Source organism: Platalea leucorodia, assembly GCF_965183815.1.
Source record: "Platalea leucorodia genome assembly, chromosome: 5".
In the NCBI taxonomy this organism is placed as follows: Eukaryota; Metazoa; Chordata; class Aves; order Pelecaniformes; family Threskiornithidae; genus Platalea; species Platalea leucorodia.
Genome location: NC_138827.1, coordinates 22,297,622 through 22,322,967, shown reverse-complemented (window position 1 = coordinate 22,322,967; position 25,346 = coordinate 22,297,622). Strand labels below are relative to the sequence as shown.

The following is a 25,346-nucleotide window of genomic DNA, read 5'->3' as shown; positions in this document are numbered from 1 at the left end:
ACTGGCGCCAGAAAAGACTGATAGTGGATATGAACAAACCAAACTGGGAAATATGGGAACTGGCAGCTCAGAGGGGCTGCGACACCCATCCTGGGAAGGCGCTGAGGCTGGCTGGGTGCTGGGGTGCTGGGGAGCAGGCACAATGCACCATGCCTGGAGGCACACTGCACCACACCTGGATGCACTGTGCCAGCTCCAGATGTGCTGCCCCAGCTCCAGATGTGTTGCCCTGGCTCCATATGTGCACACCTACTTTGCTGCCCTCCCTCCGGATGCGCTGCCGGGCCCCAGATGTGCAGCCCCAGCCCCAGATGTGTGCCCTACAGCGGGTCCCACCCAGCGTTTCTTGCTCAGCCCCAGCTATGTCACCGAGGCAAATGACCCCCCGGCCCTGACAGCCCTGCAGAGGAAGCTGGGATTCCCCCGGGACCCTCCTTGGCTCGCTCCCCTCCGCGCCAGGACCCCCAAGCCACAGCAAAGCCCACCCACAAGGCAAGATCCCCCTCTGCCTCCTGAAAACAGTTTTCAATAGATTAATACAAATACTTTCTTTACATAATGCATTAAAGACATCCACAAAATTCTCACCAAACCCCTCCCGATCTTGTTTGGTGTGTGTACAACTATACATACAGATACATTATATATGTTACTATAACTACTCATTATAATTTCAGCACGCAGCGAGGTTTCCCCACCAGGCTGATGCCTTTGCTTTCACCCACCCTTCACTGTCACAAAAAACCCCCATAGATCAGTCAAAACCCAGACCAGCAGGGGCTTTCTGGCAGAGGAAGGGTCTGCCTTGCTCCGGGGGAGTTGGAAATTATGTTCCCTAACGTTTTCTTGGGAGGGCAGAGGCGGGTGAGCAGTGCGGTATTTCCTGTGGTTGCAGCGTCTAATGAGGTTAACACTGTTATTGAGGTTAACTCTTCAACCGACATGAAAAAGGAAGCCACGGGCTCTGCAGCGGGGGTGTTTGGGAGCTGCGGCGGGAGCCGGTGGAGTTGCGGAGCCTCAGCCCCTTCTGCGCTCTGTCCTGGGGGTCCGCAGCTCGTAGCATCCCTGGATGAGCTGGGGACCGGCACAAGCAGAGGGGGTGACACTCAGTGCCGGTGAAAACAACCTCAGTCCTTAAGGAGTTTTTCATTGTAGGCTTCTGGGGTTAGTAGAAAAATGTTCTTTTGCCAACGGAGCTCGGCCCAGCTCCCCAGAACCCCTCCGCTGGGTTCCTGTCTCCTCACACGAAGCCATGCGAACATAAAAATCTCTTTGGGATGGACTTAAATTTGCCAGGGTGACTCCAAATTCTGTAACAAGCTAAAGACTAAAAAGACAAACCCCCCGGGGCTGTTCCTTTAAGGGATGCTGGGTTTTCCCATGGACTGACTCAGACTGGAAACTCTCAGTTTTTCTCGACGCAGCTATCTAGGTCAGGCTTGCTGACAGTTGCTGATGCTTCTCGCCACACTCGGCAGCCCCGGCCGCAGCAGCGGGGAGAGGGGCCCGGGAGCACATGTCCTGAGGACTGGCAAGGTAAGGACCCCCTGGATCTACCCAGCTTCCAGCCTGCTACCACCCAGATTTAAAGCCAAAAAATCCCAGCTCGTGTTTCTCAGCTGCTGCTTGTGTGCATTAGCTGCTTCTGACACATGTTGCCAGTAAAGATTTCGCATTGTTTGGGCTTGCACAACTGGGGCGGCTTTTTCCTTCTTCTTCATTTGCTTTGCATTTCTTTAGCACTAAAGTACAAGGAGCCTTTTTAATAGAGACGAGATCAAAGACCAGTATCTCTTGACAAGGGGAATGGTCTCATTCCTTCTGGCTTTGGAGTTTGCAAATGCCTGTAAATTGGAATAGAAATGCGAATGTGAGTGATCCCCAGAGGAGGCAGAGCCTGCGATCTTGTCTTAGAGCTCGCAGCTGGGCAGATTTATTGTATTTTCAGCTCTTTTCATAGACCACGAGTTTGTTTTATTTTTCCCATTTGTTCTAACTTGCAGAAGGTTTACAGGCAATTGGGAGGCCTTCAAGTTCTCTTAGTGGGTCAGGTAATAGGAAGGCACTTGAAATTTGACTCACTCATGAATACTTGAAGAGCCCTTAAACGAGGTCAGCTCACACAGCAGGAGAAATACAAAAGCATTAGCTGTAGCTAGTAGCTTGGTTTGCATTGAACAACGTCATTTTGAAGCTTTTACAGTGGACTCTGGTTCAGTGTGTCCCTCAAGGGAAAACGTGCCATTTCTAACATCTGATTTTGTATAGGGTCACTTTAATTATTGCTGGCTTAAAAAGAAAACTATGGAGGTGTGGGGCTTTGCTCAGTTTTCAGCACCGTGCACGTGAACGGGGTATAAGGCTATGGTAACGGTCTGCCCAGCACCCTGTCCCGCACCCACCGCAGCATCGCCCCAGCCTTCGGGGGGACCCAGGTGTGCAGTGCAAGCTGCTCCCAGGTGGATGTTTGTCTTGGGAAAGAGCGATCCCCCCCCTCCAGGAGCTGCATTTCCTTGCACCCCGCTGGTCTGTGCCCTGGCTGCTGCAAAGCTGTCCCAGCCCTCTACCCTGTACCCCATACCGTGTACTTGTACCCCGTGCCATGAGCCCCGTGGGGCTGGCGAGGCTGGGCTTCCCCTCTGGAGGGGGGTTGGCCTAGGTGGCATGAATTCAGAGACTGGGGAGGAAGGCGAAGTGAGCAGGGCTAAATTCAGGCAAGACTGTGGGATACGGACACAAGCGTGGCTCCTTAGATAGAGAGGGAAGCCTTTGCCTAGGATTTTGGGACTGTCTTGGGAGAGTGCTGCCAGGAAGAGCCATTGCTTAGCTCGGGCAGGACCCACCACAGCAAGGGGGTGAGAAAGACATTACAGAAACGGGAAGTTTCTGTCCCTTGAAATTATGTCTGGTCGGGTCTGAGCATCTCCAGGGATGGAGACTGCAGGGAAACCCCTCAGGGCAGCCAGCCCCGTGAGTGGTCACCCTTAAAGTGCTTTTTCTTACATTTGATTGAAATTTCCTGATTTTCAATGTGAGCCCATTGCCTCCCATCCTGTCCCTGGGCAGTGCTGAGAGGAGTCTGGCTCCCTCATCTCTGCCCTCCCATCAGACCCCCTGAGCCCTATTCTCTCCAGGCTGAACAGCCCCAGCTCTCCCAGCCCTTCCTCACATCTCAGGTGCTCCAGACCCTCAGGCATCTTTGCAGCCTTTGCTTGGACTCACTCCAGTCCATCCATGGCTCTCCTGTCCTGGGGAGCCCAGCCCTGGACCCAGTGCTCCAGATGTGCCTCCCTAGGACTGAGCAGAGAGGCAGGATGAAGACAAGCAGCATTCCTTGTGCTCCCTTCACCCACCATGCCAGTCCTCTTTGAGGAAGGCTTTCAGGCTGCTCAGGCATGATTTTCCTTTTGTAAATCCACGCTGCCTGCTCCCATTGCCTCTCAGTCCTCCTGCGTGTGCTGGGAGCTGGTTTCCAGGACGGTTTGCTCCATCACCTGCCCAGGGGTGGAGGTGAGGCTGTCCAGCCTGTGGGTTACCAAAAACTGCATGAACATACGTGTCCGTATAAGGAAAAGGTTGGAGAAATTTCACAGATATGAAAACTAAGAGAAATGTCATCAGAGGTGGAAGCTCAGGGAAAGCGGCCTTGGGGCTGCTCACCAGGGCTGGACATTGGGCTCTGCCAATGGGGTGGCTGTTACTTGAAATGTGGAGTCCTGTGTGCCTGCGGGCTTGTCCCCCTGTGCTCCCACTGCTGGCATGACCCGACCTGACCCCAAATCCCCAACAAAACCCTCACCATGCATCCCTATTGCCACCTCTGGGGCAGTCCCTGAGCATCCCGTGGCGAGGGCACACCCGGACGCATTGGGCACTGGTGAGGCTGGTGGGACAACTCACACCTTTCCTCCCCCCAGACTATGCCACACGTGGGCAGCAGCCGCAGCCCAGGCCATGGTGGGGTCCAGCAAGGCTTTGGCGCTCCAAATCCTGCTCTGCTGCCTGTGCGGAGGTAAGCAGCAGCGTGGCATGGCTCGGCACCGCGTGGCAAGGCCAGCACAGCCACCACGGCATCACCCTCGCTGACCAGTGGAGCAAACACCCTGGCCTTGCCAGGGAATCGGAGTGGGAGTAGGAAAATTATAGGGCTACAGCTATGAATTTTGTGGGGAGCACTTCATTCGTGTTGAGGGGGCTCTTATACCCTGCAGCACCCTCTCCTCTCTGCTTGCATCCTTGGAACGGGGCCATATCCAGCTGCGCTGAAGCACGCAGGCGTTTCAGCGGCTGTGACAAGCAGTGTGATCCTGCCTCTGCACACACGAAGCCGGAGTGCAGCTGCACCCTTTCCAGGAAGGCCAGATCGAGCCTGATACCGGCTGTGAGCCTGGTTTGCCGGGGCTGGTGCAGAGCCCTCATCTGATAGTGAAGGGCAGCACACGCCTCTGCACTGGGGCTGCTGCCCTAATCTCGGGGGATCAGAGCTCTCAAGACTACGGGTTATTTCCCTGCAGTCATTTAAGCATGAGAGCAAAACCTAAAATTGGTGAAATTAGCTGTTTCCGATCTGAGGAGTTGAGTCACCGGGTGCCGGGTCGCTGCTGAAGGCAGGGGGGTTTATCCCCATCCCAGGGGGGACGTGGGGCACTGGCAGCCCCCCCACCGTGGGGTCCTGCCATGCTGCTGCCCACATCCAAGCAAAGCAGCCACCCGTGCGGAGCGGTGCAGCCCGTGGGCATCATCTCCTCCCGTGGGACACTCACCCAGAGCTGCCCTGACCTGGCGGGTGTTGGCGCAGGTGTTGCAAACATCAGGTGCTCGGGGCACGTCTGGATCGAGCCCGCGCCGGTGGTGCAGATGGGCTCCAACATCTCCATCAACTGCCTCTCCACCCTTGGCTGCCCCTGGGCCAAGTTCATCATCTTCCTCAACTACAGCCTCACTGAGGGTCCCCTGCGCCCCCTCAACAGCAGCACCGTCCAGCTCCAGCTGCACGATTTCCGGATGCCCTTCGGGACCGTCGCCTGCTTCGCCCGCTGCCCTGACAGCGGAAGTCTCCTGCTGGTGTGCGGCACCCACGTCCTGGCCGGCTGTGAGTAGCCCCTGTGGCTATGGGGTTTCAGTGATTTTTGTTAAGCCAGCAGCACCGAGGAGGTCGGAGGGGGGGCGGGTTGCAGCAGCCTGGGCTTTGCATTGCTGGGCGGGGTGCCCATGCCCTCTGCCCAACTTTGCCTCTGCAGACCCTCCGGACCCCCCCAGCAACCTGACCTGCACCATCCGTGAGCATTCGGGGTACCTGGCATGCACATGGGATGCGGGGCAGCCAACCCACCTGCCCACCCACTATGCCCTTCACCTGCGCAGGTAAGGCCCCACAGGTCGGGGGGCTGTGGGACAGGCGATGCGCTGAGCCAGACGGGGCTGGGAGGGAGCGCAGTAACCAGCAGTGCCAGCGCAGGGTGTGTGGTTGGGGCGCAGCAGCCACAAACCCGGGCGACACCAGGGCTGCTCTGCGCTGGCGGCTGGGAGTGGGCGCCATGCCCTAGTTACGCTTTCTAAAGCTCACGTCTTCCTAGTCTCCTGCTTGCAAACCACGTGTTAAAATGCAAGTTTAATTCTGCAGGATGGACCTTATGCGCTCAGTGCTGCTACTAGTGGCCCAGAAAACATTGCATCATGTTGCAAGGCACTACAGCCATGCATTTTTTGCAGATGCGTTGACTCTCTCTAAGCTAAAGCGCGTGCAGAGGGTGCGGCTGGTGGTGTGCACCTAATGCTGCCCAAACCCCGAAACTGAAACTCTAGCAGGGTACAAAAGCTTGAACCTGAAGCAGGCGTGCTGGCTGCTGTGCAGCGTGCCACAGCCCTTCCTAGCTGGCCCGGGATGCTTTCTGACACGTCTGACACCGAAGCCCCCATGACACAAGACTGGCAGGTTTCCAAAGTTAATCTGACTCAATTATTAAAGGAAACGCATCAAATCCTGTCATACATAGGCTTTGTGAAGAGAAGTGATTAACCGCCTGCCTAAATTTGCTTGGGTTCAAACTTCGAACCATGCAGCCAGAAAGAACTGAGCAAGTTCCCTTCCTACAGCAAAAATGCAAATGCCCTGCAGAAATGTCAAGAACCAAAGGCAACTACTTCCTAGTTTGCTTTAGGAATGACAAACTCCAGTTTTGGAGATGACTGTGCCCCAGTCGCAAGCCATGACCCCTTGAGAGCTGGGGCCACCTTTCCAGCAGGTGCGTGATGCCAGGACGGGCTCTGACTAGGGCTGCTTTCTGCTTCCCAGTGTGGGCACGGCAGCGGCGGACGATGCTGAGGATGCTGAGGAGGAGGATGCTGAGGAGGAGGAGGTCTTCCCCGCAGGCTCGCCAGTGCTGCTGAGTGCACTGCGCAGCAGGAGCCGCTACTCGGCATGGGTGCAGGCCAGCAATGCACTGGGCAATGCTCGCTCCACCCCACGGTGCCTCGACCTGCAGGAGCTCGGTATGTCTCTCCATCCGTCCATCCATCCATGAGCTGCACTGCACGCTGGGGCTGTGCAATGCCATATGCACTACCCTGAGATGTTGCTTTAGAGACATGCACAAGCGGTGTGGCTCATGTGCATGAGGGCAGCCCCCTGTGGCATGCCAGCCCCCAACCCACGCTTTCCCGGCTCTCCCCGCAGTGGTACCTGCTCTGCCCCTGGTCGCCAGTGCCGAGACAACGGAGACGTTGCCTCCCAGCACCACCATCCACTGGAAGAGGCAGACGCTGCTGGAGAATGTGCACTGTGAGGAGCGACACAAAGCCACAGGCGCCCTGGCATGGCATGTGAGACGGCCCAGGACCCCCTAAAACCTCCCCCCATGCAGACCTGCGGGAGGGGGGCCCTGTGCGAGCTGCCCCCCTACAAGCTGCCCCCCGTTAGGAGACGTGCCAGTCCTGGGCCTGCTGGAGACCCGTAAGCACCCACGGGCAATGGGAGCATTTGGGGTCATTCAAAACCCACCCCTTTGCTTCAGTGCTGGTGGGGGGCACACAGTCCCAGCTATGGGCAGACCCCCACTTTTGGTGGGGCAGGACAGCTGATGCCCTCTGAGAGGGCAGACAGACCTTCGGGCAGGGCTATCTCTGCTTTTTAAGCAAGAGAGCAAAATTCAAAGTATTTTCAAACGTTATCTAGCTCTGTGAGGACAAGGCAAACCAGCCTGTAGCGATGCTCAGTACACGCACGCTTCATCGGTCGCCCCACACACTCGCAGACACAACTACCCCTGGGGCAGCTCCACCCGGCTCCCTTTTGGAAAGCTCCCCAGGTGCTGGTAGGGGCTGAGGCTGGATCCCAGTGCCCTCCGGAGCCCCCATGATGCCAGAAGCCCAGTGCGGTGGCGGGCAGGGGGCTCTCACTGCACCTTCCCAACTTGCCCGGTGTGTTAGCAGAGGGGACTGTGCGTGCACCGCGTCTCGCAGCAGCATCAGTCTCAAAAACACATGCTGGAGCACCACGGGAGGGGCGATGGGGACCCCCTTGGCAGGCAGTCCCCCGGGGCAGGGAGGACCGTGACCGTCCCCATCCATGCAGACAAGGAAGGCAGCAACCACTGTGTGCTCCTGCTCTGCATGAGGGACCAGTGGCAGTGGGGGGCCAGCTGACTCCTGCTCCCCACTAGCACCCTGCTTCCCTTGCAGGTGGAGGCGTGGGATGGTGCGGCACAGCACAGGACCTGCTCACGGCACAACCTTCAGAGTAACACCCAGTACGTGTTTCAGGTCAGGTGCCGGCTCAGCCCTGCCAACAGCCCCTGGAGTGCCTGGAGCACCCCCTTTTTCTACACCACCCCCGAGGCAGGTAAGCTCAACATCAGCACTGCTCTTGCTGCATTTTCCCAAGTAGCCCATTGACTCCTTGAGATGCTCTGCAGGGACCTGGCCCAAGCTCCAGCTGCTGGGCAGCTCAAGTTAGCCACCAACATGCACGTGCATGGTGTGCACATGGCATGTGTGTGGTGTGCACATGGCATGCACACGGCATGGGAGCCTGCACATCCCTGCGCTGCCAGAGACCACTGTTGGCAGACATCAGGCACAATGTTGTGGCCCGGGAGGCACCGCTGCCGTCCCCAAGATGCAGCCGAGGGCTGAGCACTGTCATGAGCTGGCAGCTCCTCTCATGCCCTCTGAGCACTCCCAGCCCTGTGGCACGTTGCAGGTGATGGCAATTTTGGCAGACTCCTAAGGCTGCTGCAGCACGGTGAGAGCCAGAGAGAAACCAGGGGGCTTTGCAGGCACATGGTTTTCCAAACAGAAAGATGGATGGGATGTGCTTATGCATCTTTGGTAGCTGGCTTGCTTACTCCCCGGCAGCAGGGAGCGCCTCTTGCCCTTGGTGGAAAAGCCGCATCAGCCGAGGTGTCCCACCAGCCACAAATACCTGTTGTCTCAGGTCAGCTTTCCCCCTTTGCATCTCGGTTACTAACAGCAGGATGAACTTAGGCACAGCCGGCTCAGTTATCTCGGCCAGCAGCAGGCTGAGACACCCAAGGAGCAATGCCTGCGCTTACGTCCTGGTCACGGCAGGGAAGCCGAGGATGTGCTTGCCCTAAAAAGCAGTGCTTGCTGCTGTTTGCAGTCTGGGCCATTTCCTCTCCGTGGCGGCAGAGCCATGCAGCAGCGAGCCTGCCACCGGCTGCGTGGGGACCAGCCCGCTGCCCCGCGTGGAGCCACTGGCCAAGCAGGGCTTTCTGCAAAGGCTGTGCGTGGGTGGGAGCCCCGGCTGGTTCCCCTCTGGGGGCTCACACCGTCGTCCCACGCTTCCTCCCACAGCCCCTGCCGCGGCACCCGACGTCTGGCGGCGCCTGGGCCCGGCATTCCCGAACGGCAGCCACGAGGTGACGGTCTTGATCAAGGTAAGGTCTTTTTTGGCAGCGGCTGTGAAATTTTCGCACGCTCTGCTCCTCCTCGAGGAGAGCACCTGCCAAGAGGCGGTTGAAGGCAATGCCCTTCCTGAAGAGCCCTTTGACCAAAGAGTTGGGGGGAAGATGAGACCTCAATATGTCCTTAGGACAAAATCTCTCCATCCTTGAAAAATCTATCCGTGTGTCACCTAGCCAAGGGGACATCTGTCCTGTACTGTGGCTGCTCAGTGTTGATCCCCCACGGGGCTGTCTGTCTGTCTTGCCATTCACAGCCCCTGCCACCCCAGGATGCCCGCGGGAGGATCCTGGGCTACATCGTGGCCGCCGAGAGCCCCAGGGGAGTGCTCCTGCTCTGCAACACCTCCAACACAGCATGCAGTGTCCTGGTACCCCCAGGAGCCCGCACCCTCCACGTCACCGCTCACAACTCCAAGGGGGCTTCCAGCCCTGCCAGCATCACCCTCGGCCAGGACATCGGCAGCTGGGAAGGTAGGATCTCACACACCCCAACTGCAGCTTAACAGAGATTGGATTTTATCAGGATTGCAGGGGAAAAATGCTAGCTTGTGCTAAAGCAAGGGAAAAGTCCCAGTGGAGCTCTGCCCGCTCCGCCAAGGGAACACAACGTCCTCCAGACAAGGCCAGCATCCCCTGAGATGGAGATGCTCTGCGGCCGCATATTGCAGCCTTTGGACTTTGAAGGCTGCAGCAACAAGTTTAAAAATAAGTTTGTCCTGCCTGTGTTGACTCAGCACAGGGATGCTTCTCTGCTCATGCTCCCAAAAATAGCTCCTGCTGCCTCTGCGAGGGAGACAGCCCCAGCTGTGACCCAGGGTGAACAGAAAGGGAGGGAAAAAAAAAAAATCCTTTTGGACGACCTTAGGTTCCCCGTGCCACAGGTTGTGGTTTTCCCCACAACCACACTTTCCTATTTTTGAAAAATGTCTCTTTTAATGAGCAATGGGAGGGGAAAGTCCCATTCAAATTGAGGACAAATATATGACTAAAAAGAAACTAAAGAGAAATAAGGTGGAAAAAATTCTCTAACCTCTCATACTTATCAGAATCATGTGCCTTTCTTGTAAGAAATGACAGGTAAAACATTTCAGATGAGACATGACAAAGCTGAAGATGTGCTTTTGTGACAGGTGTGTGAGCAGAGATGTATAAATACATTTTTATATGTATATAAATATAGATACATTTATTTTATATACATATAAACCCACTACATTCTAGAATCTCTTGTTGCCTCTTCAGCCCTTAAACACTTTCAGGAAAGCCACATTTTGCCTGGGCTTAGCTGACCCTTCCAAGTTTCCTGCTCTTCGGAGATGAGGTTTGGGTGATAGCCCCCTTGCCATCTCTCTCCACAGAGTTCCCAGCGCCAGCAGCCACGGAGGTCAGGCCTGAGAACCGGAGCAGGGTCTTGGTGGCCTGGCAGCCCCCCCACCGCAGCGGGAGGTCCCCAGTCTGGTTCATAGTGGAGTGGGTTTCCACCACCCAGTATAGCCAGGAGGAGCAGTATTTTTGGAAGAAAGTTCCATACCAGGAAACGCGCACGTACATCCAAGGTAAGATATTCCAGGGGTCCTTTCGCTATTTGGTGCAGTTCATCAGGATGTTATAAAGCCAAATATATTTTAAAGGCAAAGTTTCATTTAAAATCAAGCCCTACCCACTTGTTTTTGCAGAGTGGGACCAGGAAGAGCCCCTAGGGAGCAAGGAGGAATGAAGCAATAGGCAACATGAGGGCAGTCAGTGGGATTTGGTCCCCCAGGTGAAAGTCACAGGGAAAGAAGGGACAGGGAAAGAGAATGAAGTGACGCGTGAGCTGGCAGGCAGGGAAGCCATGCTAGATCCATGGAGGCCTGCCCAAGTGCAGGAGATGCACATGTGTATTTAAAGGATGCAGAGAGAGAAGGCACAACACTTGATGCACCAAGACTGTTGCTTTAGCACCTCTCCTCCCCGCCATTCCCAGAGACAAGCCTGTGGGTCCTTACCAATGCAGCTTTAGCCCAGCAGCATGAACATCTCAGGACCTGTCCCACTCCTGCTTCCCACATTAATTCTGGTATTTATTGGGGTTTGGGTACCTCTTAGCCAGTTACTTGACCAGGCTTTTGCTCCTCCACGTGTGTTTTTGAGAACAGCTCGGCGCAGTGGCTTTCCCTGCGGGGGAAAGGGAGGTGTGCAGCGGGCTCAGAGCTGGGCACCCCCCCACACCTCCATCTACTTTCACCACTCAGTAACAAGCCCTTGAGCAAGCCTGGAGCTTTCACAGCAGCTTACAAATACATTTTAAAAGCAAATCTTACTTCTTTCCAGAAGAGGCAGCAGCAGGAGGTCTCATCAACGTGTCGGTATACGCAGTCTACCCTGACGGGGTCAGCAAACCAAGCTCCAGCCAAGGTAAGCCCAATTGGATGGAGAAGTTGCTGCTTGCTGCAATGGAGCTGCAGAGCTCAGTTTGCTGTTTCATTCTTGATGTTCCCACAATCTGTCAGTTTTGTAGAATTACTTAGTTTTAGAAACAAGATGTAAAACCCTGCCATTGACCAGAGGAAAGCAGGGCTCTAGATAGAAACTTGGCTGCAGGACATGAAGATAGGGATTTTTATCAACGCATCTATATGACAACCTTCTCTAGCTGATCTTTCCTCCTGTGCATAGATCTAATGCACATGAGAACCACATCTTACTTGACAACATACACCAATGGAGTCATTCTCCCTTTTTGTGATAGAAAAGATGAAGTCGCTGCTTTGCACATTTGACAATAAAATATTACAGATAAACCAAAACATAGAATCCTAGAATCATAGAATGCTTTGGGATGGAAGGGACCTTTAAAGGTCATCTAGTCCATCCCCCCTGCAATTGGCAGGGACATCTACAACTACATCAGGTTGCTCAGAGCCCCATCCAGCCTGTCCTTGAATGTTTCCAAGGATGGGGCATCTACCACCTCTCTGGGCAACCCGCTCCAGCGTTTCACGACCCTCATCACGAAAAATTTTTTCGTTGTGTTTAGTCTGAATCTACTCTCCTTTAGTTTAAAATCATTACCCCTTGTCCTGTCACAGCAGGCCTTGCTAAAAAACTATCCCCATCTTTCCTGTAGGCCCCCTTTAAGTATTGAAAGGCCGCAATAAGGTCTCCCTGCAGCCTTCTCTTCTCCAGGCTGAACAATGCCAGCTCTTTCAGCCTTTCCTCATAGCAGAGGTGCTCCATCCCTCTGATCATTTTTGTGCCCCTCCTCTGGACCCGCTCCAACAGGTCCATGTCCTTCTTGTACTGAGGACCCCAGAGCCAGACATGGTACTCCAGGTGGGGTCTCACCAGAGCAGAGTAGAGGGGCAGAATCACCTCCCTCAACCTGCTGGCCATGCTTCTTTTGGTGCAGCCTGGGATATGGTTGGCTTTCTGGGATGCGAGAGCACATTGCCGGCTCATGTTCAGCTTTTCATCTATCTACCCCCAAGTTGTTCTCCTCAGGGTTACTCTCAATCCCTTTATCCCCCAGCCTGTATGATACTGGGGATTGCCCTGACCCAGGTGCAGGACCTTCCACCTGGCCTTGTTGAACCTCATGAGGTTCACACAGGCCCACTGCTCAAGTTTGTCCAGGTCCCTCTGGATGGCATCCCGTCCCTCAGGCATGTCAACTGCACCGCTTAGCTTGGTGTCATCTGCAAACTGGCTGAGGGTGCACTCGATCCCACTATGTCATTGATGAAGATATTAAACAGCACTGGCCCCAGTACGGACTCCTGAGGGACACCACTCATCACTGATCTCCATCTGGGCATTGGGCCATTGACCACTACCCTCTGGATGCGACCATCCAGCCAGTTTGCTATCCACCAAACAGTCCACCCATCAAATCCATATCCTTTCAATTTAGAGAGAAGGATGTTGTGGGGGACCATGTCAAAGGCCTTACAGAAGTCCAGATACATGACATCCATAGCTCTTGCCTTGTCCACTGATGCAGTCACTCCATCATAGAAGGCCACTAGGTTGGTCTGGCAGGACTTGCCCTTGGTGAAGCCGTGCTGGCTGTCTCAAATCGCCTCCCTGTCCTCCATGGGCCTTAGCATAGCTCCTAGGAGGATCTGTTCCATGATCTTCCCAGGCACAGAGGTGAGGCTGACAGGTCAATAGTTCCCAGGGTCCTCCTTTTTATCGTTTTTAAAAGTGGGTGCAATGTTTCCCTTTTTCCAGTCCCCAGGGACTTCACCTGACTGCCATGACTTCTCAAATATCATGGTGAGTGGCTTGGCAACTACATCAGCCAATTCCCTCAGGACTCTGGGATGCATCTCATCAGGACCCATAGACTTATGTATGTTCAGGTTCCTCAGGTGATCATGAACCTGATCTTTCCTTACAGTGGGAGGAACTTTACCCCCCGATCCCCGTCAAATGGTCCATTGACTCAGGAGGTGTGAGAAGAGAGGTTACCAGTGAAGACTGAGGCAAAAAAGTTTTTGGGTACCTCAGCCTTCTCCTCATCTGTTGATACCAGCTTGCCAGTTTTGCTCATCAGAAGGGGCATGCTTTCTTTAACTTTCTTTTTCTAGTTGATGTACCTGTAGAAGCCCTTCTTATTATTCTTTGCATCCCTCGCCAGGTTCAGCTCCAGCCAAGCCTTGGCCTTCCTAATCCCATCCTTACACAACCAGGCAGCGTCCCTGTGCTCTTCCCAAGATACCAGTCCCTGCTTCTGCTGTCTGTGCATTCTCTTCTTGCCCTTTAGTTTGACCAACAGGTCATGACTCAGCCATGCCAGCATCTTACCTTCCTTGCCTGATTTCTTGCACCTGGGGATCAAGAGCTTTTGTGCTCTATGGAAAGCATCCTTAAAGATCTGCCAGCTCTGTTCTGCTCCCTTGTCCCTGAGGGCCATTTCCCAGGGGGTCCTGTTTATTAACTCCTTGAAGAGCTGGAAGTTTACTTTCCCAAAATTCAGGGTCCTGACTATACTCTTCACCTGACCTTTATCTCTCAAGACTGTGAGCTCCACCAGTGTGTGATCACTGCAGTTGAGGCTGCCTCCAATCCTGACATCACTGATGAGCTCACTTGCATTGGTGATGACCAGGTCCAGTATTGCATCCCCTCTGGTAGGGTTATCTATAGAAACACAGAAAACAACTTTTACAGAGACCAACTGGCCAAGCTGCAGCCTGCCCTTTCTTACCTAGGGTGGGAAGCAGGCAGGCTTCAGTTCTGGAAACTGTTGTAGGTAGAGGATGGGCCAATTTACAAAGGAAAGTAAGAGAAAGGACTGTCATCATCTCCAGCACTGTGCATTGGCTTTGGTTGTCCTCAAGAGCTGGGCATACTGAGCTCCCTGAGTCGTTCCATCCTGCTGCTTGTCCTCATCCAGGTGAATCCATGCTCAACATCTAGGCACTGAGGACACCTCCTAGCACCACCATATCTGCTCCATGGACACCACAGTGCCGACAAAAACCTCTTCATTTAGGGATTCTGTACACAGTGTCCAGTGGTGGCTGGGCAGGTCCGTGAAGACAAGGGAAGGCTGAGGTCAAGTCATGAAGTCAGCCCATGGGTCAGAGTTTAGACCTCCAGGGCTCCTCCAGTATAGCCCCATTAAAGGCTGAGGACCCAGGGCTCATCTTAAATATCCCCCAGGCAGGGGTGTGGGTGGAGGTCCCAGGTGAGGCTGGTTAGGGCCATTAAGACCTGTTAGTGCCCTCGGTGCCCTGACAGAGCTGGCTGCAGGCAACGGTAACACCTGAGGACGTCATCAGTTCACCGTCCCATGCTGTGATGCAATTTTAGATGGGTTATTTGAAGCTGCTCAGATACTTTCCCTATGACAAACCGGCTCTGTGTTTCTGGTTGGCACCCCTTGTGGCTTTGAGAAGGACAGTTATTCAATTTTGTCCCAAGAAATGGAAGCAAACTTGTTCATCCCAGGCTGTTTACGGCTGTTAACCCTGGCTGTTAGGTGTTATCCTCACGGACATGCTGATAGCCTTTGGCTCTGGGCAGGTTGAGGTTTGGGCACCTCCAGCTCTGGTGACATGAATTTCCAGGGTCCTGATCCTCAAGTGGGCTTAAACCTCGACAGCAGGTCTCCATCTGTGCAGAAGGGGGAAGAGCTGGGTGTCACAAGGAGGATGCTCTAACCTTTGCACTAGCAAACGGCTTAGAAACATGTTAAGTGCTTAAAAATAGAGACTTCATCCTTAGAGGTTGCATAGACTCTTTTAACAAAGATTGGGGGTTCATGTGGGGAAGTACCAACACGAGGCAGCAGTGAAGATTGTGTCTGTGACAAGGTTTGCTTCCAAAGCACCAGCACAACCCACAGCTGACACCCACAGTAAAGCCCTCCATCTTGAACCCACAGGTTGAACCTCATTCTTCATCTTCCTTATTCAGATGGAGCCCGTCCATCGTCAGTAAGGCGTTACTGTAATCATATTAACTTTTTTGAATTTATACAAGTTCAATGTGCCAGTGACACTGGCCCCCCAAAATGGCTGAATTCCCAGGCTGCAGAATACTGTACTCCATCACTTTCCTTCCACAATCCCATATATTCGAGAGACACTTTGCAGCGTCTGCAGCGTGCTCCAGCTGAGTGGGCTTGTAGTGCAAACACACTCTGCTTAGGGAATTGAAATACTTGAACTCCAGGAGCTCTGCTAGATGATGTATATACTTCAAATGCACAAAATCAGAGACAGGGCCTTTTCTGCGATTTTTTTGGCCCTTTGGAGAGGAAGAAATTGCATTTGGCCTTGGGTTTGTGTTGGTCCTTGCAAAGCAAGTATCAAAGAGAAATGGAATGGGGCTTGCTCCACCAGGCTTGGATAAGCTCCGTCCTTTGACCGCTGCCATTTCATTCTTTAAAGGCTGTGAATTCCAAAAGGTTTTCACTCATTTTCGTCTGAATCAGTCTCAATTGATGGGTTACTAACTCTGTTGCAGAAATCACTGGTTGAAATCAGGCGGCCCATGTTGTTTAGGATATTATTATATTTAGGATATATTATGTTGGATATCCTTAATTGTCTTGGCCAGCTGAACCTCTGTGATTGTAGGTGAGGATGCTAGCTGCTATTCGTATTAATGCTGATCCTCTGCTTAAATGCATTCAGCCCTCTGCTGCCCTGAGCGGATGTTTGGCTTGAGCCAGGTGATGGCACCACTCTGCGGAGGAGGTGGCTTCTCGTCCCTGCTCTGCTGGGACAGCCGGCTTTTGGGGACAGAGAGGCAAACGTGGGGAGCAGCAGGATTTTTCCTAAAGCACTCAGCCAACTGAAGGGCACAGAGGAGTTTCCAGATGTGCAAATGAGGGTTTTCATAAAGCACCTGGATCCTTGTACGTCTAAAGATGCACTTGCGAGTCTGCCCTTCCCAAATTTCCCAGTATTGGCAATTTGCTGTCTCAGGAGAATCCTGCTGCCAGTGTGAGTTGTGCTTGCATGGATGACTCTGCAAAAGGGGCTCTTTTTTTGCCAGCTGCTTTGGGCATTTCACTTCCTTCAAACACAACACAGACCCACAACCACATCATCAGCAATGCTCACCACCATTGAAAGACATAGCAAAATCATAGGGGGAGCAGAGCTGGAAAGGATGATTACCTGATCCGAAGGGAAGATCAGCTGTATTGCTTCCATTCCTGACAGATGTTTGCTGAAACTGCTCTTGCATTTCCAGGAAAAGGCAACCTACCCCGGTGCTCCTCAGCCTTGCTGCTAGAGCAGGTGTCCTCTTTCATGACCCATGCTCTAACTACTGCAGTCCAAGATGACAACTCTCGTCCTGCTTGCGGTGAAAGGGGACAGATTACCTTCCTTGTCCTTGCCTCAGCATGCCTTTCCCCTGCATGCTCTGCCTGGGATGCCCCTCCAGTAGGGCACATTCTCCTGAGGGCAAGCATGCATGCCATGCACATCCCAGCAGAGCCCCTTTTTCTTGCGGAGTAGCCCCAGCCCCAGCAGATCACTCCAGCTGAGGTCTGGCTGCAGGGCACAGTGGTTCCTTCCCCCTCAGGCTGGCTGTACCATTCACACCTGGCCTGGGATGATTGCCCCAGTCCCCATGCAGGGAGATGACCCCAGGGAGAGGGCGGTGGGTGGCTTGTCCCGACCGCAGAGCTGTGGTTCTGGTCCAGGCTACAGATTCAGTCCAACACCCAGCCCAGCAGTGGGATCACCCTTGGCCTGGACCGTCACCCCTTTTCTGTAGCAGCAACAGCACCATATATTTGTTAAGGAGAAGAGATCCCAAGGGAATTGCTAAATTTGGCCGGGAAGAAAGCTTGCTGATTATTTTAGCAAAAATACACTTGCCATGGCAGGCTCTTTAGCTGCAGATCTTCCCTCACCGCACAGCCCATCACACAAACAGATACCATCAGAAAATTCAGTCCCATGGGGTTCAGACACTTTGGGAAATAATCTGTCAGTGCTCATGGAAAATGATGTACAATTCCTCAGGAAGACTAAATTCTTGTTTCAGGTGCTGAGGGGAGCAATATGCATGAAAGATGTTTGGTAATTGGTCTTATGTGTTCATCAACATCTCGTTTAACTGGATCTCTGAGAAATAGGAGATTGTGTCGAGTCCAGCCAGAGCTGGAGTTACTAATTACTTTAGGGGGCTTAATTTTTCTCATTATACCATTATTTATTTTTCTAAATAATTTTAACAAAATAAAAATAAGCCATAGCTTGTATGTCACCTGCTGTCCTCCAAATAAAGTTACGGACATTTTTTATCTCTCTCTGTTTAAGTCTCTTCAGAGGACCAGATCCTCGGCAGCATCTACAGCGAGATCTCCCATGGTAAGAAGATAGTAGCTCAGACTTGGTAAACTAGACTTTTTCCTTGACCAGGAGTGGAAGTTTTAGCCCGAGCAGCGCTTGCAGCATCTGGTGATGGGGAAGCAAAAGTTCTCTTTACACTTTGGAGAGGTCAGGGCCAGAAAAGCAACTTTTCACTTGACGGGGACATGGGCTCCATGGCAGGAAAGGCTGCAGTGCTCTCACGGCTTGATAGCACCTGCATAATGCATGCTTTAAGTTTTGCTTTCTTATGAGACTTATAATATAATGTACATTACAACAAGTAGGAGTTAAGAAAACAAGGGAAATATGATAATGTTAACATATAGCATAAGAGTGATAGACTGTTTTGACCTTGCCATTTGAACCGAAGACTCATTTAAATGTTTCCCATCCATTTTTCTAACTTTGGTTATGCTTCTGGTTTGCACATCTTCTGGTAAAGGTTATGTTGTGATCTGTTGCAGTACTTAAACCAAAAGCAAAACCAACGTAAGCTGAAGAATTCACTTCAGCATTTCTGGAAGGTAAGGCTGCATAGGAAATGGTTAAACACAGTGATTGTACTTCTTCCAATTACTTGGCCGAACCCTCCCAACCATGGTGATTGGGGCCGCAGCGTCCGTGATGCTCTGGTCACAGGACAGTGCGGACAGGACAGCAGTTTTGGTTTTGCTTTTGTTATGGCTTTGCTTTGTTAATTGAGGAGCAAAAGGGCAAGTGAGATGCTGAAGGCTGCTTTGTCAAAGATCTGCCCTTTATAACAACAAACGTTGTGGCAGATGGGGCACTGGAGCAGGGCCACCCGATTGACCTTTTTCCTCTCTATCCTTTTTCAGACGATGACATTGGAGTTTTCCTGGGACTGGGCGTCAGCGTGGTCATATTATTGATTGTTTTTGTAATTTTGATGTTCAAAAAATCAGCCAGAAAAAGGTATTGCTTTCTTGACAATTTTTTCCTTATTTCCAACTCCTGCCTTTCCTCCAGAATATTTTAAAATTAACTACAGAAACCTGCTCTTACTAAGGATGACTTCTCCCATTAATCATATTTCTACATGAAAAGACATCTATGCACTCTACAGTAAGGCAGAGACTAACAAAAAAAGTAAAAATCACTCCTCTGCCAAGGCCAGACTTAGGGACATGCAGTATATTATTACACAGATATAAGGGGCAGAAAAAGAGAGGAAAAATATAGTCTGTGTAGGTAAGTTTTATCCTAGGACTTGTTACTCCCTGTTTTGACTGAGGAGGGGATTCTGAAGCCCCTCACGCCTGGACCCTGAGGGACAGGCAGAGACTGGAGAGTGCACCAGTGCAAAAACTCAACAGGGAGAATCCTAATACTGGTTTTTAACACTGACTGCTGTTGACTAGGCACCCTCACAAACCAGCACTCCTTTTGTCCCAGTTTGCTGTTTAACTGCAATAAGGGTGTCCAGGAGTCCAGGCACTGCTGTCCCCAACAAGTCCACGGGAATGGGTGACCTCTGTGGTGCAGAGCTACTGGCTGGATCTTCCCAACAAACCAAGAAATAGGGGAGAGGAGACCTGGGGCTGGAGGATGTTGAGGGGCTGCCTCTTTCGGTTCCTGAACCCAGCCTAATTCTTCTGCTCTCGATGTAATTGTGAAACACGAGCATTTCAGCAACAACAGGGACTGTGCATTTTCCCAGGAACACAGCAATGCATCAGAACATCAGCAAAGCTCAGCGAAATTAAAATCTCTTGCGAATGATTTTCATTTCTGCAGGAGCTTTGGCTGTAGGAAAATCAGCTTTCATTACTGCTTTGTATTTGATTTCATCAGTTCAGGACACACATGGCTCCTCTGGTTCATACACATAGCTTGGGTCTCCCCCCACCCCCCAGTTTAGCAACATTTTCCCATACAGACAAGTTTTACATAACAGATTTAACTAGAGTATTTTAGCTTCTAGAATCAAACCCAGAGGAATAAGGTTGAAAGATGAACAGCTAGAGTTCAAAGGGGGGAACCCACCCATATGGGGTAAACCTGGGGCTTCCAAGCCATCCATGAAGGATGGATGCACTTTTTGTGTTCCCCTCCTGCCAGGGGACAATTTCATCCTGCATGAACAAGTGACTAATAAAATGGACTAAATTTGGGGTTTTATTTTTTCTTTTTGGTAAAGAATTAATGCCACCGTTGTGTCGCTCTTGCCAAAATGGCTGTTTGAAGACTTTCCCCACATGGAAAACAGCAACGTGGTAAAGTCACTCCAGGTAATTGCACCATTATCTCCCAGCTTTTCTTCAATTGTCTCCCCTTAGATTAAAGCTCGCTCTGGAGCTGTGAGAAACACGGATGGGAAGAGGAACCAGGAACTGATCAGGAATCATTTCCCAGGCATTTGCAAGGTGCATGGGGACTCAGCTTACCTGAGGTCTTTAAACCTCACCTCGATGTACACTTTATTTAGTGGCCACAGTTGGCTCAAGCTGCCCTTGAAGTGCGTGCAGAAGCATGGAGACATGCACAGCTTCTTCCCTGTCTTCTCTTGTCCACCCCGCTATGGTCTCTTTCACAGGGGGGATTGGATGAGAGAGGTGGGAAGGAAGACGAGATGAAGACAACAAGTCATTGCTCCATTTCTTTCTTGGGATGCTCTAATGATATCTCTCCGATTGGTAAAATTTGCCAGTTTGTTACTACACTCATCTTTTTTTTCCAGGAAAAGAGCGATTTCATGAGTAACAGTTTCTGTGAGCCATTCGTGGACACTAGTGACCCCACAGTTATGGAAATCGAGGAAGTGCCAGCGCATGAGGAGTACAAGAACGTGGCCACCAGAAGGAAGCCCAGCAGAGAGGTCCCTGAGGACAGGGATCATCCACGGAGCACAGCACCTGCCAGCATCATGGCCCCTGAGCAGATAAGTGACTACAAACCTCAGGTGTCTGATGGGAACCCGCTGGGGTACGTAGCTGCCAACATTTACCAAACACAGCCCCCCACAGCCCTCCCAGAACCGGAGACGAACATCTTCTTCAGAGACTACACGAGCCCTGTTCCCCACCTGTGGGATGGGGAGGGAGCGGGGCACCACGTCTGTCTGTTGGAGAAGATCAACCTCATCTTAAACAACAGCCGGAGTGGGCAAAGCCACGCATTCAGCTCAGCCCAGGGGGGACATGGCTCCCTCCTGGAGAACCAGTGGGGACATACGCTGGCCAGCGACGTTCAAGAGCAAACGCTGGTCCCCGATGAGCTGGTCTCCTGCCTGAGAGCCATGAATGGGGAGTCGGTGGATATAAAGACCTGCTTTCCACAAAGCATCGGAAGATTATTTTGAGAGAAATTGTGATAAAAGAACCAAAGCAATGACCATGGCACACCTCAGCCTTTGCGACTGCAAACAGCAGAACCGGAGCAAAACTCCAAATCTGAAATTCACCCTCTTAATTGACTACAAATACTTGTGGCTGCCTGGAATACTCTGGCCAGTAAATCACAATTTTAAACTTACCTCATATTTTCACAGGCATAAAGGCATAAACTTGGATTCCTGTAGAGAACTGAAATACGAAGCAGGTGATTTTTGCAGGATGCAATATGCTTCAGTTATTATTCAAAATCATTCTCTTGTTAAATATTTGGAGCATTTCGTCCCTGGAGCTGATTGCAGTTAAGATGGATAAAATGGTCCCTTAGTCATCCTGACTGAATTGTGTAAAATGTCTTGGGATCACTGCTAATGAAGAGACACTACACCGAGGAAGATTTATATATCATACAGCAGACATGGGCACCAAGAACATGAACTCTTTTCTGTATGACAGAATAACCCAATTTCATTTCCCCCCCATTCAATAATAAAAAGCACATAAGGTAAGAACAAGCCTTCATCGTCTGCCAGACTGATTTAAAGTCTCTCTAAATTGGTCACTGGGCAGAGTCTTCACTTTGGGTGAAGGATTTATCACCTCCTCACAGCAGCTTGTCAGCACCTCAGCCTTGATGTGTGAGGCAGAACGTGGCACAGCGAAATGGCATTTATTTGGCACATGGCAGGGAATTCAGATCTTCTGAAATACAGAAAATGAACTACAGGCATCACCTTCCTGCTGAGTGGCTGTGAAATCATTGAAAAAGTTGTCCGGGACTTCAGAGGTGGTCTTGCAAAATGTTCCTAAAGCAACCAGAAACTCCCTGGAAATGTGAAAGTTGGATTACGTATCTATTCACTGATCACCCACACCTGTTTAAGGAAACAGTCCAAATGTTTTTAAGGAATACAAGCATGAAAGAAGTTTATGATACTCTGTAAAATGCCTGAGCACTCAATGCTCTCCATGAGGTTTCCTCGGCTGGTCCTCCTCTCCTACCTCTGATGTCCCAGCGGAGACTGGTTTTGATCTGGAGCTTAAGCTGGTGGAGGTGACACTGTGTGTGGGTGGCATGGGGATGGGTGCTGTTGCCAGAGCCGCACACCTGTGCATGCCTGTGCATGCCCTTGCACACCCGTGCACGCCCAGGGCTGTGTGAGAGCACTGCAGAGCTCTCTGCCGAGTGGGAGGGGAGGGCAGGAGGGCCCTGCCCTCGCTGCCTTGGATAGCTGGGGGCCAGCTCTTTCACGAGCCGCTTAAGCCTCCGCAGGCCAGCAAAGCCACATTCCTCCAGCTCATACACGTGCTGTTTTGGGGCTGTCTACAGCAGCGCATGGAAGCTCTGCATGTAAAACTCCCGTTAGAGACAGCCCAGAGCAGCCTGCTGCAGGCGGTGCCTTCCCCACCTTGCATCCCGCTGAAAGAGCAAAGAGCACATGGCTCCCGTCATCGTTAACAGGAGGGACCAGGGGCTTAAATATGCCCTGCTAGCAGCTTGGCATGCTTGCAAGAATCCCATCATATTTGCATATAGCTTTGAGTCTCCATTTACAATAAGTAGCACAAAGAACCTCTGAACTATATACCCGTACGTGGGATTTCTGCTCACTGAGGAGCTTCTGTAGCTCATAGGGTACTGGTTGACTGAGCTGACCATGCATAGCACAGCGAATATTTGCAGAGAATGTGTCGTGTAAGAATGATGTTAACACCAGCACAATAAAAGGCAAAAGGATCATCTGACTGTGCATTACTGAACAAAAATCTGTAAAATAGTAAGAGCAAGACTTGACAAATTTTTGTAAGACTTAGAAGTTACAAAGCTAGTGTAAATGCTAACATATATAATTACCTATCTAGAGTTATCCACTCTATTATGAAATCACTTTTTGCAGTAGAACTGCTAAACCTGGAGATTATAATCTTTCTTTCAATTTTTGCTAGGCACTGTATGTGTTTCTCTAACAGCTGTTGCACAAATGGATCAGTTTTGTTGTTTACTCCTGGATTCCTTCAAACCAACATTGTTGTGCGCTGTGCTTATTTCCTTTTAACAACCCAAGAGATCTGTCGCTTAGATTTACAGACTAGTAGTTACCTGGTAAGACAGGATAGGATACTTCTTTAGAAGCAGCAAACTGTTTCCAAGCCAGAAATGTGACTTTTACGCATAAGCGAGTCTAAAATTAGTGATTGCTGCCTGTGCAGGAAGGAAATTGTAAAAGAACAGCCACGTACTATCAGCAGCCTAAATGTGAGATGGGGAAGGTATTTTTTTCAATGTCCACATCCTGAGAGTTGTGCTGCCTGTGTTGCCTGAACTACCAAAGCCCGTGGGTGAAAATGCTTGTCTTGTCAGAAAACAAGCATGAAAGCCTGGGCTTACATTTCAGGTACCTGCTGGTTGAATTTCCAGCCCTGCTAACTCACTTCAGGATGGATACCTGCAAATATATCTGTGGTCAAAGGAGCACAGCTCCTCTCCTGTTCAGCAGCTCTCAGCACACAGTGGTGCAGGGATGAAACATTGCCCTGCTCTTACCATGCACGCATGCTGCATCAGTGGCAAAGCTCCCGCTGATTTCTTGGGGGCCAAAGGAAATATTTCTTCTTTTCATGGGTGCATGGATGCATCTGGTAAATATGGACTGGTTACTGGAGAAAATGGAAAGAGAAGGGCACAAATATATGTGTGTATATATGTAATGTATATAGGGGGTGTGTGTGTGTGTGTATATATATATATTCCAACTCAACTATTCTATTCTCATATACAATAAAGCTTCCCCTCTCCCTCCCTTCTAACCCATTTGGACAGTGCTTGTATCTACCAGTGGTTTAAAAGAGGTGACAGGCTTGGTCTGGGATGGATACACATGACGCTCACCTCTGGCAATGAATGCATCGGTGGGTAAATTGACCGGTGCGTGAAGAAAGCAGGAATTTTGATAATAGTCCAATACCCTGATGCCACATCATGTCCTTGGTTCCAGATTTTCACTTGTCAGACATGCTCTTCACTCTGCTGTTTGTCTTTGCCTGCTTTGCCCTTGGAAAGCCCTTCGCATCCTGCCTGTGCCTTCTTTCCACCAAGTGCGGTATTTAGGGATGTAAACCAGCATCCTGAGTGACGGGGATCGAACTATAGGCGTGCAAGTCCAACACCGAGATCCTCATAGTGAGCAACCCTTGAATATATGGATGGTCCAGTGTTTTCAGTCAAATCATGATGTCGCTCTCAGTACATTTATTTTAACATCCCACAGTTCACTCCCTCAAATATTACGTGCTCTCTAATTCTTGATATTATCATTTTCTAAGCCTTTTTCTAAGTTTGGTTATATTGTTGGCAGCCATATCTTGTGCCAGTGATTTCCACAGGTTATCTGTCAGTTTGGCAATGAGTTTCATGGGTTGTTCAACTTCATTGCAACATGGAGTTACATACCTTGGAGGCACGTAAAGGAAGTATACGCTGAGTAATGTCTCTACCCACAGACAGCACGCACCAAAAAGCATTGATCTCTTGTGTAACTCTCATTCAACCTGTGTGAGATTGCAAACTCATCTGTACATTATCTCATGCAAGTGAAATCTCTAAGTAATTATTTTATGACAAGACATTTTCTTTTAGTGCTGAATGAGTAACATGGAGAAAGCGGCTGCTGTTGAAATTACAGTGGGGGGGTGCTTTGCACAAAGCAGGCTTTCTTGGTGTGCAGAAGTGGTGACCCCACGTTCCTTGATGTAAAAGAGTGGTGATCCATGTGCTTTTGGCTTGGTGTCCCTGTCCCCCAGACAGAGATAGCCGGAGGCCCGCAGAGATGTCCCTCACCAGCCTGGGGAAGAGCTCAGCGAGAGGAGTATTGGTGCAAGCCAGCAGTTGCCCACTCATCTAAGTGTAATGTAATTAAATATCAAAGCACAATAGTTCATAGCCCACAGAGGTGCACCATGACACTGTCTCATTGCTACTCACAGCTCTAACACAACCTCAGTAAAAAGGATCCTTTTATATAAATGGAAGGCGAGAACAAATTAAAAAGAAATTGGGCGTAGTCTCTTCAAAGCTTCAGCAGGCTCAGAGAAGAGCAGAGCTGTTCAACTGCCTGCTCTTATCTCTATCCCATTGCATCGGTACAGGGTATATCAGGTGTGAGCTTGTGATCTTGCTCAGGTGCAAGCCCTCAGCTCACCCGGAGGAGTTACCAATAGCACGGTGCAGATCAGCCAGAGACACAGCC

At 51.0% G+C, this 25,346-nt stretch overlaps 1 protein-coding gene across 1 annotated transcript; it reads left to right on the top strand.

Moving 5' to 3' along the window:
• Positions 1-1,423: 1,423 nt before the first annotated feature.
• Positions 1,424-21,248, top strand: IL23R (interleukin 23 receptor). The gene is made up of 15 exons (XM_082312455.1): positions 1,424-1,536; positions 3,918-4,012; positions 4,799-5,092; positions 5,241-5,364; positions 6,296-6,492; positions 6,677-6,822; positions 7,681-7,840; positions 8,815-8,897; positions 9,179-9,395; positions 10,283-10,480; positions 11,238-11,321; positions 17,696-17,746; positions 18,586-18,682; positions 19,908-19,998; positions 20,448-21,248. Exons 2-15 carry the CDS (start codon positions 3,955-3,957, stop codon positions 21,066-21,068), a joined length of 2,421 nt encoding a protein of 806 aa, XP_082168581.1. The 5' UTR covers positions 1,424-1,536; positions 3,918-3,954; the 3' UTR covers positions 21,069-21,248.
• Positions 21,249-25,346: the final 4,098 nt, after the last annotated feature.